This window comes from Falco peregrinus, chromosome 1 (assembly GCF_023634155.1).
Source record: "Falco peregrinus isolate bFalPer1 chromosome 1, bFalPer1.pri, whole genome shotgun sequence".
Lineage (NCBI taxonomy): Eukaryota > Metazoa > Chordata > Aves > Falconiformes > Falconidae > Falco > Falco peregrinus.
The window spans coordinates 93,939,551-93,957,458 of record NC_073721.1 but is presented as its reverse complement, the minus strand read 5'-3'; the positions used below and the strand labels follow the sequence as shown (position 1 = coordinate 93,957,458).

Genomic DNA, 17,908 nt, shown 5'->3' with positions numbered 1-17,908 from the left:
TCTCAAACGAAAATATTTTCTCCCTTCTCAGGAAACTTCTGTGTCTTTTTTCCAAAGTGATTTGAGATTCTGAAATGAAAGGACAGAGCGATTTGTAACAGCTTCTTGCCAATCTGCCCCTCTGAAAAATGGAGATGGGCAAAGCAGGCACACAAAAGGCGTGTAGCGATGGATGTTACAGACTCCCATACAGATGGGTATGGGAGAGGGGTGCTTTCCTCTCTGCATCTGATGTCCCACAGATATCCATGGTGAGTTGCCCTCACCGCCACACAGGGAGAAAATCTGCCCTTCTTCCTCTCAGGGAGGGAAAGGACAGTCCCCAGGCAGCCTTCCCCGGCCGCCCTCCCATCCCTGGTCCTGCTGCCTGCTTCCCGGCTGCTGCTCCAGAGACGCAGAAATAAAGGGTGAGCACCTCAGGTGGGGAACCAGCAACGGCAGAGAAAACGAAACAGAAAGGTTTCTGGAGAAAATGTTTATCTAAGGCTTCCACGAGGTGTCAGCAACAGCTATTATTCATCGCAGCTAAACAGAGGTGCCTGGGGCTGCCATCCGCCTCATCGCCTGCCGTGTCCTCACCAAAGGCGAACAAGGCCGGGCTGGTGACTGCCACGTTCTGCCCTCTCCACAGGCCAGCAGTAGATGATCAGCCTCCACCCCGTGTCTAACGCAGCACATCAGGGGGGGTCCCCACGAAGAGCCAGAACCCCAGGGACCAAGCCAATATACTTGTGTGTTATCCCCGACCTAAAGAGCTCACCGGCTCAAACAGGATTGCCGAAGCAGCGTTACTGCATCCCTTCTGCAGACGGGATGCTGGTGGCACAGTGGGATTAAAATGGAGGTCAGTGATGTACCTGCAGCAGGAGGGGGACATACAGTGTGTATGTCCCAGCCCAGGGCCCTTCCTGCAACCCCCGGACTCTCCTCACCCATTACTTCTCTATGAAGATGTTTAATTTTTGCCAAACGGGACATTAGGCATTTCTACCCAACTTGTGGATGAAGTCCCCAGAGCCAGAAGCTTAAAGCAAAGTGGCAGCTCTGCTGCTCCAGCTCACCATGGGGCAGGAGCTGTTGTCCGAACTCTGCCGACCTTTGGTCCCCAGCCTGCTTTCCAGGGAGCAGGCTGCTAAATGTTCAGTCAAACCCAGGCACAAAATCCTTGCAAGGACTGGAGTTAAATCCGTATCTTTCAGCCCTTTTCACAAATGAGAGATGTACTCTCTGCCCATCTTTCATCTCAAAACCAGCGTTTAAACATTAACTATATTCAGTGTGCTCCCTGATACTGCCTATTTCCATACTGCTTTCAATTACACCCACAATTGTGTCCATTAAGTCAACATGATTCTGCCCTCAGTCTAATGAAAACATCAGGAAACAAATGACGTCTGCTACGAGAAACAGCAGAGCTTTTCCCTCGGTCCCATTACGTGGCTGGGTTTCAGTAGCATTAAGTGGGTTTTAGTTGGTCACTGGCTGGAGAAACCAAAGGATCAATGTCCTGGAGGAGGGTGAAGAAAAAAACCAGCTCCAAGAAGACACGTCACATTACTTGGATGCGGTCGCACCGGCGGAGTAATCTTCGTCATGTGCCAAGGAACCTGTGATAAGCCCTCTCATAGTCGGATCAGTAATAAGATCAGTTACTTAATTCAAAGTGATTAAAACCAGGCTGGACTGCAAGCAAACAAATCATGTCCCTGGGCTGTGTTCATATTATATATATATATGTATGTGTGTGGGTGTGTATGCACATATATATATCACAAATTTACAACCTTTCTGGGCTGTTGCACTTCATCACTAGTGCTGGGCATGCTATAAACAATTTTGGGAGCAACTGTAATACTGTTTCTGCAGTGAAGCCTACAAACAGGCTGCCTTTCCCACAGGTGGGCTCCTGCTTTGAATGTATGTAACAAGTACATTTCATCAACAGGGGCCAGCCTCTGGGTCAGCCCCCAGCTGTGAGGTGGTGAGGACTCAGCACATTCTGGCCTATTTTTTAAGCCAGTGTTGGGGGCCTGAAACACCCTATGGTTGTAGCTGGTCCCTTCACCTCCGTAGGAGAGGTGGGCCCAAGAAAAGTAGTCCTGCTCCACACCAAAGACGTTCATTTCCTATGCAAAAGCCAATCTGGCTTTGTGACTATGCTAATCCCCTGCCTTTGGGCTCCAGTGCCACTTGGCATACCCAGGCATGGGTGGGAAATGAGTAGAAAGGGCTGGCCAGCCTGGCTCATCACCACGCCGGACAGCCAAACTGATGGCAATGTGCCGGGTAACAGCAGGGAAAGGATTTGGGATTCGTGGTCAGGCAGGGACGTCTCCTGGAGCAGGCGGAACGCAGCGATGCGGTGGGTACCACAGCCATCAGCGATGGCTGGCAAGGCACGAGGCGGGTGAGGCTGTGCCGGGCACAAAGGAAAAGGCTACAGAATTGGCTATTTTTAAACCATTCCTTTTGATGCTGCACTTTGGTACAAATTATCTTGTGTCTGCAGTAATAGGATGCGACTGAGAGGCGAGTACCCCGGTGATCGCAGGGAGTGGTGGAAGCGGTTGGCTTTAATGAGTTTTCACCTGGAATCAGACACGAGCGATGAAAGAGGATTTTCCGTGCCGTGGCTGACATCCGAGACGCCAGGAGCCGCGTTGGATCTGCGGGGATCCTCAGATGATGAATCGCACTGACAAACACTGGATGTAATTCTCTCCAGCGAAGCAGCTCAGCCCATGCTACCCTGATTTCCCTTCCCTGAAATGTGGTCACCGAGAGTTTCTGAGTGCGACAGCGGTGTGCAGCGTCTTGGCTGGCTCACCCATCTGCCTGAACCCCCTTGCACGGACCCCTGGGTTTTGGGGTGAGCATTGCATGTCAGGGAAGAAGTTGCAAAGCGAAGGGAGCACAGTTTCAGCATTGTTCCCCCGGCTGAATGGCAGTTCAGAAGGGGCCCGACAAAGGGAGCGGTTGTTCCTCTCCAGCTTCGCTCTCATCAGGGTCAAGGGATGGGCTGGCAGTGTGCTGCAGGTTCCCTCCCCGCTGCCCCGAGCAGCTTCACAGAGAGGGCTGCAAGAAAGTGGGGCCAGATCGCCAGAATGTGCCTGGCGATCGCCCCATGTGTGTGCCCACACATGGTGCTGGGACACGTGGAAAGCATCACCTGCCACAGCAGCCATCAGCAGAAGCTGTGCTCCCGTGCTGGCGAGGGGAAGGCTGGAGGACACTGAGGATGGAGAAACCAGAGCTGTGGTCCGTGAACTCGGCAGCGACCAGCATCGCCCACCTGCGGAGGGTCTGATGGCACCTTCCTGCCTGAGACGGCAACGGCCGCAAGCTGGGGACACAGTGGGGGTCAAACACACAGCGAGAAAACGGGAAATGCTCTGAATTCGCTTGAGGGGGGACAAGATGGAGCAGACCCCAGGATCTGCTGTCAGTAGGGAGGCCTTTATAAGCGAGCAGACCCCGGTAGCGGCAGCGCCTGCCGTACCAGCGCGTGGCTGTTCCCTGCACACACGCATTTTCGGGCCGAGGGGCCGCAGCCACCCGGGGCAGGGCTGCCGCAGTGCTGGCCTCACCCTGGGCCACCACCAGCTCCCTGCGCTCCGGCAGCCAAAGCCCGGCGGGTGACAGTCAGCAGGGGCGGGCTGCAGGTAAGGGCCGCTGCCGGGGAGACAGCGGGAGCCACGGGGTTTTGCAGCAAGCACGTGTGCGCACACATGCGGGCCCGCAGCCGTGCCAGAGCCACCCGCGGGGGCGGGCAGGGGGCGAGCCGGGAGCTGGCGCGGGCCGGGCCGTGCCGTGCCAGGGCAGCTGGGAGGTGTGACACCGCCCGCCCGGGACCCCCGTGCCCGGGGCACTGCGCATTGGCGGCCTCCCGCGCCCAGGAGCCGGGGTGCCACGCAGCCCCGGCGCACAGGCCTCCCTGCGGCCCAGGCGCCGTGCCCCCGCGTCCCTCACGGGCTCGGCCCCCCCCTGTCCCCAGGCCCCCGTGCTCCCCGCATCCCACGCCCCCAGGACATCACGCCCCCAGGACCCCGCGTGCCCTGGATCCGACATTCCCCGGACGCCACGTCCCCTGGACGCCATGCCCCAGGGGCCCTGCACCCCCTGGCCACTCGCCCCCGAGACCCCGCGCCCCGGGACCCCGCGCGCTCAGGACCCTACACCCCCGGGACCCCGCGCCCCTGGGCCCCGCCCCCGGCACCCCACGCCCCGCCCCCGCGGCGGCCCCCGCCCCGCCCCCGCCGGGACTCCGAGCCGGCGGCCAAGTTTCTTGGAACTTCGCCGCCCGTGACGCACGCGGTGGTGCAGGGCCCCGTCCTCTCGGCGCAGCCAATGGGCGCCCGGGGGAGCCGGGGCGGCCGCCAATCGGCGGCGGCTGGACAGTTCCCCGGTCCTGACCGACCTTCACCGCCCGGGGCGGGGGGTGGGGATAAAAGGGCCCCGCGGCGGCGCGCGCCGCTCCCGCCTCCCGCCCCTCCACTGCGGCTGCGGCGGCCGCGGGCGGCGGCACCAGCGGAGAGGTGAGCGGCGGGGGAGCGGGGCGGCCGTGCGGGGAGGCGTTACCGTGCGCGGGGGTATGGGCGTCCCGGGCACCGACTAGAGGCCGGTCCCGGGCACCGGGGGTACGGGCGTCCCGTGTAGCGGGAGGAGCGAGCTCCTGCGCGCCGGGGTACGGGTGTCCCCGGCACCGAGGGTGTCGTGCGGTGCAGCGGGGCCGCCGCGGCTCGCTGCCCCCGCCCCGAGCCGGCGGCGGAGGGGAGGGGAGGCGGGCGCCGCCCCGGTGCTGGCCGCCCCGGTGCTGACGGCCCTTCCGCTCCCGCAGGTCCGATCCCGATGCGGCCGCTGTGCGCCGAGGTGGGAGGCAGCCCCCGGCGGAGCGCGGCCGCCCGCCATGCCCTGGAGCGTCCAGTGGGTCGGCGGCCGCGGCGCCCAGTCCCAGAAGCAGTGCAAGAAATCCTCCTTCGCCTTCTACCAGGCGGTGAGGGACCTGCTGCCCGTCTGGTTCCTGGAGGACATGCGGACCATGGAGGTCTTCCACTGGGAGGACGGGGGCAAGGTGAGCGTCTACTCGCCCTCGGAGGCCCTGCTCTACGCGCTGGTGCACGACCACCAGCCCTATGCCCGGCACCTGCTGAGTAAGTTCCCCCAGAGCGCCCTGGCCGTGCCCAGCCAAAGCTTCAGCTGCTGCCAGTCCTCAGCCCCGCACCTGGCCATGGCTGTCCGCTACAACCGGGTCCACGTCCTCTTCCGAATCCTCAAGGCCATCCAAGCCTTCCCGCCGAGCGACAGAGCCGGCCACCTGGACCGCCAGGGCTGCAGCCGCGTGGAGGGTGGCAAGACAGCCTTGCACGTGGCCTGCGAGCTGGTGCGCCCCGAGTGCTTGTTCCTACTGCTGGGGAACGGCGCCTCGCCCTGCTTGCGGGACAGTGCTGGGAATACCCCCCTCGACACCTTGCTGCAGCAGATTTCCCACGCGCCAGCAGCCAACATGCGTGCCAAGCTCCTCTGCCTCGACTGCCTCTTCTTCTTCGTGCCTCAGGACCTCCAGTTTGCAATGAAACAGCAACTGGTGGACAACCGGCAGCGGTGGCAGGACCTCGTGGGGGAGAACAGATTCCAGTGCCTGGTGGGCTTAGCTCCCCCGTCGCTGTTTGTCAGAGCCATGCGTGTCTTGATCAGGACCATTTCACCCGAGCATTTCCCCGAGGCTCTGGATGATCTGCCTCTGCCTCATTTTCTAAAGCCTTTGGACTTGAAACTGGAGAGCTAGAGGGGCGGTATGAGAGCCTCCCGCTCACCTGACAGAAATAGACTGTTGTGCTAAAAATGTGTTGGTATATGAAGCCACTAATGTGGTGGCCAAGTATCTGTTTTAATTAGAATTGTATTTTTAAAAAGAATTGTACCTGGCACTTTACAATACATTTTATTTAAAGATCCTTGTGGTGAGGTGAGGTCCGCACTGCATTTTATAAGAACATTCTATGGCATGTGCAAATGAGGGTATGTGGGAGAATATATTTGTAAATACATCTGAATAAACCCGTGGCAGATGTGATCAAAATACAAATCAAGCAACTGAAAACCCTGAAGTAGCATGTGCCTTGGAAAGTGTGCTGGGTGGGGGAGTATCTTTTCGTTAGGATTTCCCTGTTACATAAGCCTCGCGGTCCTGGAACAGGATGACTCCTTTTTTACAGCTCTCCTAATACATCTTGGCAGGGATGTGGGTTTTTTTTAAAGGCACAGATGAAAACTTCCTCATCTTGTACACAAGAGCAAAGAGAAGCCAGACGCTATTAAAACTTCCCTAAACAAGGCCAGCAGGGATGCGCAGCTGAACAAAATGTATTTTAAAATATGCATAAGTAACAGTTGGGTTTCCTTGCAAGGTTCTCCCCATTCCCCTGGGAGAGCCAAGGTGCGTGTTGTCAGGCAGAAGAGAGCAGGAGCACACGTGGTGCTCTGGCCAAAGGTGTTCCTGCCCTGGCAGGAGGCAGGAATCGACCGCCCCTGCAGTCCCTCTGTGCAATGGCTGCAGGCTGAGGAGGGTAGCACAGGCCAGGAGGACCAGCCTCCTTCTGCCTGCCCTCTGCTATGCCCGGAGGGATTTCTGTAGATAGGGCAATGGCCCAGGACCCTAGAGCAGCTTTTTTGGGGTGGATTCCAGCCCCTCTGCTACCATTGCCCAGCAGAATGTGATGGCTTAGGTTTAGCTGCGAGAGCTGTGGCAGTCTTGGGGTCCACTCTGGGTACCAGAGGAGTAGCTTAGATATCCAGCCTTCCCACAACCAAGGCGCATAAACACCTTCCCAGCTGCTCCAGATCAAAAAGCCTTTTAGGGGTAATGTCCTGCTTCCAACACTTGTGCTTAGACAGATCAAAGTCCTGAGAAAAGGGTACAGCTTTGGTTCTTTGCTCTGCAACCTTTACTCCACAGCACTCAGAGCAGTCGTGCTGCTTACTTCCCTGTAAAACTGGCACTGCCCCTGCCTGCTCTGCAGGGAGCAAGTTGTGCCGGCTCCACCAGCATTGCAATGACAGGAATCTCTTAGGCCGCAGCACTGTAGCTTTGCCTCTGTTCTTGGAAGTCGTCAGTGAAACTGTAGGGTTTTGTTTCAGTGCCTAAATTTGTAGCCAGGGAGTTGTTTGCCACTTAAACTATTTCAGCACTGTTGTTCCCTTTGGGGTCATCAAGGAACTGATGCGCTCAGAGATAAGAAGCCATGTTCAAGGCACAAATTTCTTTATTCGTGAATTAATTTTGGTTAGGGGAAAAAAAAAGGAATGAAAACCACAGAATGAGGCACTATAAGCTGTTCATGCTTCAGCTGAACAGAGTGATATTTCATCTAAAATAATCTCCATATTGCATGCACAATACAAGACAAGCCATACTTCTGAAATTTGAGATGCACCAGAAAGAAGATTGCTATTCTTAGACTGATGGCACCGAAAATGTTTCCTAGAAGAGCAAATGTTCCTTTTTCCCAAGAAACCAAGCTGATACATGCTCAAACTAATTACCATGGGAAATTTATGTCCCTTGCTGGAAAGCATAGAACAACTCTAACTGTTCTCTTCAGCTACCTTGTTGATAATAAAAATACAGAATTCCAAAGAATTAATCCCTCGCTTAGCTACTTAAAAAAAATGTAAAAGTCTATGCTGCTAAATTCTTTGTTTAAGTACACATTCCCCATTGCTTCTGTAATAATGGGGGGGAAGCGTCTTCCAAAACAGATGAGAATTAAAGCAGTCAGGTCTAACTTGCACATGGAAAAGTGTCTTGAGGTGGGGGAAGAGACAGAGCTGGGGGTGGGAGACAAGGTTTATCAGCCTTGCTGACAAAGACATAATGAGATTCAGCAGTGGGGAGTTGGTTAGTTGAACTGAGTGCTGGAAGACACTCCTGCTCCCAGGCTGTGATGGCAATTACGGATTGGAACAGCTTGACAGGCTGGGCAGGACACCCTACACCTTAAAATGGGCCCGATAACAAACAAGAATTCAAGGCCAAAGCTGCCCCTGTGATTCCCCGCAGCCCTCCCACCAGCTCTTGGGTAATTCACTTTAACAAACGGAAAGGGTCCCCTCAATACACCGTGATGAGTCCAAAGTCAGCTAACTGCTGTACCCCTCCTGTTATTCTAGGACAGAAGTCAAGCCTATTGCCGAGCCCATGCTGGGATCACTCTGCTGAAGGTCACTGACAGACCTTGCTGCATGTGGGTCGTTGGATGTGTCTGGGATACTTAATCTGGAGAGGATGAGAAGAACTGCGGGCAAACTACATGGTGATGACAGAGATCACTCACCCAACTGGGTCCAGGCTTGTTTTTCAAACAGAGTCACAGCTTGGAAAAAGGCTGGGGTTTCTCGGGTTTGGAAACAGAAGTCCTTTGTTTACAGACCAAGCAACAGTGGCATCAGCTTTCCTCAGATTCACTTGCCAGCATGTCTCTGTCCTCTGCCACCTTTGGAGCACAGTGGAGTGCAGGCTTCACAGCCCGTTCAGTTCTCCGTCTCTTGGCAAAGGCTGACAGCAAAAATGCCAGTTAGTGCCAGTTGCAACACCGTGGACAAGCTTAATAAAGCAAACATGGACAGTCATTATGTCTCTGCAGAAGAGGACTGCCAGTGCTAGAGTCAGGGAGCTGGCCACAAAGGTGTGGGAAAGAAGACTCATGAAATCCTAACACCATGAGAGCACAAGCATAAGGACATATACTTAAAAACTTCTGTCTTACCTGCACAGGTTAATCTGGTCACACAAGGCAAATTACTCGTCTGTAGGAAATGCTTTCAAAAGCATGTAAGGCAGTATATAGAGCCAGCATTCCCAAAAAGCTTAGTTACATTCCTCTAAAAAACTACTTACTATCATGAAGCAGCGGTCAAGTAAGTATTTCCCACGTGTTGCTCAAGCACTTTCAAAACAAAATATTCTTATACAACCCACCTTTCAGCACCAAGTGATTTTATTTGCTGTGACAGGTAAAAAAGGCCTGAAACACTTTCATTCAGAAAGCAAGGGACTGAGTACCAGGTTACTTTCATTTTTGACTCTTTGCAATTGACTCCTCTCTGCAGCTCCTTTCAGCAGTTCCAAAGTTTAGCCTGTCTAGTCTGCTGAAGGAGCTGAATTCTATTGTAATTTTGAGTAACTCGTTTAAAAGAGGCATTTTGGATCTTTAACGGCCTTCTTTTACCCAAAATATTAAGTAGTCAAAAAATTCAAATTGTTGTGAACACAAAACTAGGTGGTTTAAATAGTCTAAAAAAATCCCTTTAACATCAATCTCAGTCTTGCTCTCCGATGTACTGTCCTGCCATAAAAGCTGCATCCTTGTTCTTGCCACGGTCACAGCCTGGTATGAGCATCACTAGAGGTGGGCACCTTAAATTTGTCAGAAGATGCAGACATTAAGCGCACCTGAAAATCACTAACTTTATGAATATGCATAGATATGGAATATCAAGCCTAACATCAGCTTAACACTCAGCACCGCACAAAGAATATCTCCTGCAGACAGGTAAGGGTTTCATAGTTTCAGAAGGAGAGAAACAGGGCTGTTAATGAACAGGCTCCTCTGTGTGGACGAGTCTTGCGAACGAAGGCAGGCGTTAAGTAAAGGAGAAAAGGAAGCAGGAAACCACCGAGAGCAAGACCTGCCACCAGGAGAGTCGGCCTCGGCTATAGGTAGCGCTTTACAGGCTGGTTTGAAAATGAAGCTGAAAATAGCAATGACAAAGATCCAGCACAGAGGCATGGAAAGACAGACTGGAAATGGGCCATGGTGCCAGGTTTGTTTCTTAATCTCTATTTATCCTGTGTCTGGTGTTCAAGTCGTATGGGGTTTTGACTTGCAATATAACAAATCTGTTGACATCAGCAGATCATTGTGCATTGCATCACCCCATCTTCAGGTCAATGCTCCCCACTAAGCAAACAAGGCACCCATGCCACGTGCTTAATATTTAAACAGCACTGTAAATCCTTGCAAACCAATTTTCATAACACCTACGTTAATAACAGTACTTCCATCACTGGTTGGTGTCAGCAGCTGCCTGAGGTTTGATCACCAACTTCCCAGCCTGGCTTCAGTGGTCTCTCCACCTACAATGTGTGAAAAAGAAACTCTGCCTATTACTTGCTTAGACCACATCAGACTGTCCTCTATTATCCTGCACAAGAATCACATCTATGGTGTTGCAAGGCTGCTGCTTGCACTGATTTACTCCTGCTCTTTCCACCAAGCAGGTACACGTGCACGAGTAGCACAAGAACAGAAGGAGCAGACCTCTCTTGCAAAATGTAACTCAGCAGTCATAGCAGAAAACAGAAATACAGTTTGCAAAAAAATCAGAGATCCCTCACTGCTACTAAAAGAAATGGATCCGAGTTCAGCTGAGATAAAAGGTTCCCCCCACTTGCCCTGATGACCTCTGAAACGACCGGTATCTCTTTGCCCAGTGGTTTAGTTGACAAATGGAAGGATCACATAAATCAAAGAAGCAAATCTTCAGAAGCCTCAAACAATGAGACACTCGTCATGTTTAGGAATTATTGCTAAAGTCAGGAGAGTCTAGTCATCTAATCTAAATTGTGTATGACACAGGCCAGCCACTCCCATGCTCGGCCTATCATATCTGATTGATTTGCAGTATCTGCTTTAAGTCCAGCCTTACAGAACAGTGGAGCATCCAAGGCTCTCTGAGGAACTTGCAGCTGAGCCAAGCAAAGGTCCCATCCAGACCATCTCAACCTCTTGTCCGTCCCTAAACCACAAAACGTCCTCTGCCATCAACTCTGCCTCCTTCTTCTGTAGAAAAATTAATCACTTCCTAATGCAAATGAGAGAATTGACCGGAATGGATCTGAGCCAGCAAGGAGGGAGGCAGAGACCCACCTCAGAGAAGCAGGGAAAGCAGATGTTCTGTGCTTGGGCTTCAGCTCTCTGAGCAAGTTTCAGCAAGAGTCTGAGCCAGTAAATTGGGACCCTGTGTCAGCTCCAGTCACACCAGCCACTGTATGTTATGTTTCCTGTACTACAAATCTAACGGGACACACAGTGCAAATCAACCCTTCCTCTTCAGGAAAGTTCAATTCCCAAACTCAGGCCTGACGCAACCCATTCTTCTAAGCTGTGGTGAGACCTGCGTGCCTGGGATATGAGGGGAGACCACGGGCCAGTCTCCCCTTTCCTGCACTCCCCACCTAAGGCAAGCACAAGGGCAGAAAGCTCCATGGATCGCAACAGGGAGATGAGCAAGGCATGGGGGCCAGCCGAGCTCTTCCCTTAGGGTTCTCTGTGGAAAGCAATGGAAAGAGGCCAAGTGAAGAGTGAGGCTTCCAGGCAGAAAGCACTTGGCTGCACGCCTCAGCCAGGACAGGGAGCAGCTTCCAGCTCTGAGGAGGACAGAGTCCTCCCTGCCACTTGGCTCCTCGATCCCTGCACCATTCGCCACCAGCACCATGGCTCCTCTCCCACAGCCTCGCTGCCTTGAGGGCAAATTGCGTGTCCTCCCACCTCCCACACCAGTGATCGGGCAGTGTCCACAGACCCCTACTCTGGAACACTGGCAGCCCCATCTTCTCTCTCAGCCAGCAGAGCTCCCCTGCCCAGAACTGTCCCGCTGCTCCTTTGTTCCAGTCCCAGGGGTAATTGCTGTTTTGATGTAAGGGGCGGGGGCGGGTGGGGTGGCATCATGTTTTTAATATTCAGGCTTAATTTTATAATCATTAGGGTTCTTCTTTTTAATGGTGCAAGTAAATTATAGTAAACACATTACAATACATGACATTCATATTTTTAATGCGGTGTCATTTCCCTGACAATGTTTGAGGCAGCATTTTAGAGCAAAGCCTAAAAGGATAAGTAATTTCTAACTCACAGTAAGAGAGAGAACGAAGTCCCTTGAGGAGCTGAGTTTTTGAATGTCCCTTCCTCCAAAACCATCTGCTAGTGCTCTCCCCCTCTCTCCCACTCCTGCAATAAGGAAAGCTATTGATGGGTAGTGACCCAAAGTGACGGGACAGAAGGATGTAGCCGTAGACTCTCAGACTGATTTCAGCCCTTTGTCAATGACATGCACAGAAAGGGCTATGGCCAAAGGCAGGCTGGGCAGAAGTATTGAACTAGTCATGGAGGTGGCCCGCTCCTGTGAGGGGAGGGGCACATTGCTTCTTTCACTGAAACACATTTGCAGGCTTGCCCAGCAGGAGGGATGCTGGAACCTCAGGGATCACAGGGCTTAGGAAAACTAGAGTGCAGTAGGGCCACAGCTGTCTGACAAAAAGCCACTGCACAGCTCTCAGTGCTGGCAAGGGGAAACACTCACACACTAGCAGGAAGAGTGTGGCACGCCCTTAGGTCTGCCTCCTCCGTCAGATGTTCGGGGTTTGACTCAGCTTTGCTGCCACCTCATCTTCCCTGCCAGCAGCCGCACCACAGCTGTGGTCAGACCAAGAACGCCCTGGCAGAAAAACACCTGTGGAGACAGCCCTGAGGTAAGAGCTGCCGGGAGCGCAGACCAGGGGAGTCACTCACTGAGTCACTCGGCGGGTAGAGTATTTTGAAGGATAAACCAGTATCATTTCCTTCAAAGTGAAATGCCAGCTGCACAGACAAGGTAGCGTACGTATCACCCTGGTTGCCTTCGCTACGGAGAGCATCGGCTGGGGCACTGGAGCTCTGTACGACGTGCTGGCCAGAGATGGCCAGTTCACATTCAGCACCATCATCCCAACCTTCAGGACAGGTCAAGCAAGCTGTCACCCTATCAGCCAGCGCTGTGGTATCAAGCTCTAGGTGAAAGACTCAGGTGTATCTCCTCACAACCCTTTACTCCAGTCAGTCTGATCTCTCAGGGAACTATGGCTTCTCCTGAGGGTTGTCACCCCAGACTGGGTGTGCAGTGGAAGACACTCCACCCTCCATCCCTTCTCTCAGGAATAAAGCTGTCTCACCCCGTACAGCCTGTCCCCGGACTCATCTGCCACTGGCCCCTTCCAGCACTACTTACACCCCTGCTCCTAGGGTGCAGGGGAAGCACGCTGCCAGCACAGAGATGGGCGAAGAGCATGGCCAGCATCCAAGCTGTCCTTCACTGTTGAAGAGATTTTCTATGTCCCAGTTCCCCAGTGAGATCAGGTCCCTGGAGAAGCACCGAGTAGGAGGCACCTGGAGGTCGAGAAGGACAGCACAGCCAGACAGACAATGGGACCAAGGCCCACACCACTTGCATCATGAACATTGTGAGAACTTGAGGGCCTAATTCTTTGCTACCACGTGGTATCAGCTTATGTGCATGCTTAGGTATGCCTAGCAATAATAGGCCTGTGGTACAGATGCACTGCCCACAGGACAAACAGCAAACTCACATCACATCTCCTCCCCTACCAGTTTAGAGAGAATAGAGCAGTTAAATCCCAGCTTCGGAGCTCGAGCTTTTTCTCAAGTAATATCAGCAAATATTCTTATCGCCAGGGGTCTCTGGTTCAGTATTGCCCCGCAGTGGCCACAGCAGTGGCCCTTAACTCCTCAAGTCTCAGAAGCATTCACTCAACACGAAGCCAGCAAGCAGCAGCTCATGCCCTGCAGCAGTCCACGCTGCACCAGCAAACAGCATTTTGCTTGTACAAGTCGGGGAGTTAACAAGCACATGTTTCTCTCTACTGCACAGCTAAGCCTGCCGGGGCCAAAACGGGAATCACAATCCTCTGTGCTTTGCTCAAACAGCGGGACTCCCATGTGTTCCCATCCCATTTCCACTTCTGCTGAATGATTGCAGGAGAAAAAGGGGGAGCAAATTGCCTTGCTGCCCCTGATAGCGGGGGAGTCACTTCCCAAGCTAAAGCCAGGCAGAATAGGGGAGGAGAGACACAGAGCTTGGCTCTGCCCACCTCCAACTCAAAAAGAAAAGCTCTGCGAAGCAAATGCATGTGCCTTTCAGAGGGTGCTAAGCAGTACTGAGCACTCACTTTGGGAGGTGGCAAGTCCCAGCTGGTAGTCTGGATCTGCATCTATTCACATTTTCAGCATTTTCAGCTCATGCATGGAGAAGTGGCACTGTACTGGGAGGGTATTCGGAAGTCTTTTGTTCCAGAATCAAAAGAAGCCTTTCCTGCCTCTGCTTGGGATTTGATGCTTTAGAAACTGGTTGCTCAGATACCAAACAAATCTTGTGTAGACTCCCTGTTAAAACAAAAGCATAGAAATTTATGCAACCAAATCCCTGCTTTGGACTGTGACCTTACCAGGCCCTATTCATTAATGAGGCTACACTGAAGCTTTACTCTGATTCAACCCTGACACCGATGCAGCTGACTCTGTAGGAGATACACATACCGAACATGCTGTTTTAATGTGATGTTCACCATAAGTGGCCTTGATGACCGAGGCATTAAACATAGCATGGTAGAAAGGTACGTATCCTACCTTTTTCTATTAGCTGGTGTCTGTGAAGAAAAAAAAAAAAAGCCAATTTTGCCATCTGAGCCAATGACTTATAGCTCAGCTGGCAAAAGGGCTGCATGTACTGTGATAGCAAGTCTTGAGCTTGGACCCTACAGAAACCTGTATGATCAGCGGTATCAGAACATTTGCCTGCCTTCCTAGTTCCCCAGTCTGTGCAATGGGGAAAAAATAATTCTTCATAAGATTGCTGCTCGCTTTTCTATTACCATAGGAGGTACTTGCCCTGTCCATCACAGTACCCTCAAGCCCTTACACCAAGCCTGATGCCCTGCTGAACATCTGGTTAGCAAGGGTCACCCCACCCTGCTCACCACTCAGGTTTACTTCTTTCTAAGAAGCATCTGGAAACTGCTCCCAAGCACAGTAAGTCTGTCAGCAGCAAACCATCAACTCCTGTTTCTTGCTTGCTCTCCTTAATCTGCCTATAGGTAAAGACAAGTTTACTGCTGATCATCCCTTCAGAAAGCCCTGCTGCCACAAGAAAATGTGGAGAAATACGTGAGATGGCTGGCTTTGGTGCAAATTACCAGGTAATAAATAAAAAGGTTACACCACACAGCTCAGGCCTGATGAATACAAAGGCTGATACTACATGTGAGCATCCACTTGTGGAGGGGATCACCTCTGGGGAGAAATGTTACTGAAACCAGCACCTAGAGCTCGATTAAAATGGATTCACTATATAAGTCTAACCATTTTCCTTTTATAAATCTGCTGTATTGTTGTAATGTCAAATCACCAGTGGTCAAATGAATCCTTCTCATCTTATGCTCTTAACATACTGATTCAGAAAATAGTAAGAACCAAACAAACCCCCACTTACTTTACAGCTATTACCGGTGATGTTACATGTATTACTAGACAGCTGGTCGCTTTCATGCCTCCTCTACAATAAATGGAACTGTTTTCACACAGGCCATCAATAAGCCCTGAATGTTCTCACGTATAAACCAAAATAGCTGGAAGACTGCTTTGCAGAAATGCTGAGTGTCCACAGCACCAAATGACATCAATGGAAGATGCACATGTTCTGCACCTTCAAAAGCACTGACTTTCTGCTAATGCCATTCAGATCTTCCAAACAGAACACAGAAAGACCTAAGAGTACTTAAAGAAGTGAAAACAAGGTAATACTACCTACATAAAAGAATCAAGCAAAGCAACAAAACAGTAAATGGCTCTGATAGATGTTCTCATCCCTTTACATCATGACTGGAATTGTTCCCTCTGTCCAGTCTTAAATGCTTCACACAATGGGACTGCCACCACTTCCTGACGACAGTACAAGCCTTCTTGTGAGGAAATGTTTCCTGTCATTAAGTCTGATTCTACTTTCCTCATTCTTCTTCAATAAGTCAAACTAGACTCTTCAGCATTCCCTGAAACCATCATCTTACCTCTACTCATCCTAGCAACCATGGATTAAGGCAGGTATTCTTTAAAGGCTCTTTGATTTTTATTCCCGCCCCCCTCCCCAAGTCATTATCTCTGTCCAGTTCATTATCAATACTGGCTTTCACATAACTTCTCTAAAATTCAGGCGCTTCTAACTGTTTATAGTAACCTAGGTGTGAGCATACCAATAACGGAGGGAAACAAAACTACGTTAGCATTATGCAATGCCAAAGAGCTTCACCCCAAACCAGGACCAAACCTGCAAATCCTATACAAAACCTACTACACAGGTTGTCCTATGACTTGAATATTTTTTGAAAAGATATGCTCCTGTTTCCCAAGCAGTGGAACAGAATGGCTTCCAAAAATGGCTTCACTTATCTGGACTGGAACAGAGACACTGGGATGGGGGAGAAAGATGATTCCTTCCCCAAGTGGAATCCATGTTAAAACTGAGTCAGTACCAAGGAAGAAAGACACTCAGTACCTGGCTATCCCTTCATACAAAGTAGATGCATTTATTTTGCAAAATCACTTGCCTGGGATGGCTTCCAAAAACATCCCTTATTTGGCTGAACAGAAGCAGAGTTGCCTCTAGAGAGGCCTTAGATCCTACTAATAATATTCCTGAGGCCATATCCAGAACCATTGTAGTGAAAGCTTTCCCATGGATTTATATAGGGCTAAATATGAAAAGCAAGTGTTCCAATATTCTCTTACTTGCCTGGCTGTGTTTTCACAAAGTAAGTTTTCAAGTTTTTTTTTCTAGTCACCACGGTATGATTTTTATTGTTACCAGTATTTCCTGAGCTTAACTTAATAACTGAATTCAGATATTGTAAATCTATTAGGAAAACAGCTAAATATAAGCCAAGAGATCAACGATACCAGTGTTAATAAACAAAAATAAACTCATTTTTCAATAGTTTCCAAATTATTTATTTTTTTGAGACGGCAAGAATATGTACATATTTCTACTGCAGCATTGTTTCCGGAGCAGTGATTCTCAAACGATGCTCCATCAGGGCACTGACAATTAGGCCACATTCAGTTTACAGCAGCATACAACTTCGGCAGTGATTTTTATTAAAAGCCTGATAGAAGAACTGCAGGAAAATCTGCAAGGAAGTTTTAGTGATGACCTAGGTCAATGTACTTAAGAATTTAGGGAATCACTCCTTTAAATTTACACACTCAGTACAAGTTGGTACTCATAAAACGAACAAAGATTGATAATGAAAGATGAGAATCTTGAATGCAGAAAGCAAATGGAATAATGATATGCAAATCATCTGGGTACACAGAGACAGGCCTAATTATTGGGTCCATTAGATGCCGGATTTCAAAATTACCCAGCTCAAGCTAAAAGTCACTGTGACCCATTAAGGTCCTCAAAAAATTGTAGATGGTAGATACAACAAGTGCTGTGCCACTCAGTGCTAACTTTTAAAATTAAAAACTGCATGAAATTTGGTGAAATTGAAACATGAAGGAAGTTTCATTTGTAACAACTGATTGGGGATTTTTTTTATGTCTCTGTTGTGTTGACGCATTGCACCTTGGCTGACTTCAGGAACTGTACCAGGGAACACTAGACCTAAAGCAAGAATCATTAGAGGCAGGCCTAAGAAACCAGACATTTGCCAAGATCTGCAAAAGATTCCTATTATCCACCACGGAAGCTGGCAAAACTCACAAGGTAACGAATCATAAGTAGGCTATGAGCCTGTCCATACTGTCCAGAACAAATATGCTATGGAAGACACCAAGGGTTAGCTCTTAGCAGCACAGTTCTGCAGAGACAATTATTATTCCTTAGGTTTCTGAACCTGACAGCAAGATGCCAACCTACTCCTAAATCTGGCTTTGAGAAATCACTGGATGTATGATTGCAAAACTTTGGGATTAAATGAAGCATGGCCTTTTAAGTGAAAGCTGAGCTCACTTTGCTCAGTATGCTTTGGAAACTCATCTGGCAAGATACAGTATCTCTTGCCCATTAAAAACCCCACAAA

At 50.6% G+C, this 17,908-nt stretch overlaps 3 protein-coding genes across 3 annotated transcripts in view; 2 read left to right on the top strand and 1 right to left on the bottom strand.

The window, feature by feature from the left end:
- The first annotated feature begins 3,417 nt into the window (after positions 1–3,417).
- Positions 3,418–4,539, top strand: LOC129785381 (basic proline-rich protein-like). Its single transcript, XM_055817503.1, has 2 exons — positions 3,418–3,477; positions 4,027–4,539. The coding sequence occupies exons 1-2, from the start codon at positions 3,418–3,420 to the stop codon at positions 4,537–4,539; spliced, it is 573 nt and encodes a 190-aa protein (XP_055673478.1).
- Positions 4,373–6,107, top strand: ANKRD9 (ankyrin repeat domain 9). The gene is made up of 2 exons (XM_055795432.1): positions 4,373–4,535; positions 4,838–6,107. The coding sequence occupies exon 2, from the start codon at positions 4,907–4,909 to the stop codon at positions 5,783–5,785; it is 879 nt and encodes a 292-aa protein (XP_055651407.1). The 5' UTR covers positions 4,373–4,535; positions 4,838–4,906; the 3' UTR covers positions 5,786–6,107.
- Positions 6,108–7,244: 1,137 nt separating this feature from the next.
- The window catches only part of TECPR2 (tectonin beta-propeller repeat containing 2), a 59,603-nt gene continuing 48,939 nt past the window's right edge, over positions 7,245–17,908 (bottom strand). The window contains exon 21 of the transcript XR_008745719.1: positions 7,245–14,216. The gene's annotated coding sequence lies outside the window, so the exon portion shown is untranslated. The remainder of the gene's footprint in view (positions 14,217–17,908) is intronic.

What these genes read in the sequence shown, in the direction of transcription:
- ANKRD9 (XM_055795432.1), top strand. Translation starts at nt 4,907, where the DNA reads ATGCCCTGGAGCGTCCAGTGGGTCGGCGGCCGCGGCGCCCAGTCCCAG.
- LOC129785381 (XM_055817503.1), top strand. Translation starts at nt 3,418, where the DNA reads ATGGAGCAGACCCCAGGATCTGCTGTCAGTAGGGAGGCCTTTATAAGC. An exon ending in TTATAAGCGAGCAGACCCCG is followed by an intron (nt 3,478 to 4,026) that starts GTAGCGGCAGCG and finishes CCACGCCCCCAG; the next exon opens with GACATCACGCCCCCAGGACC.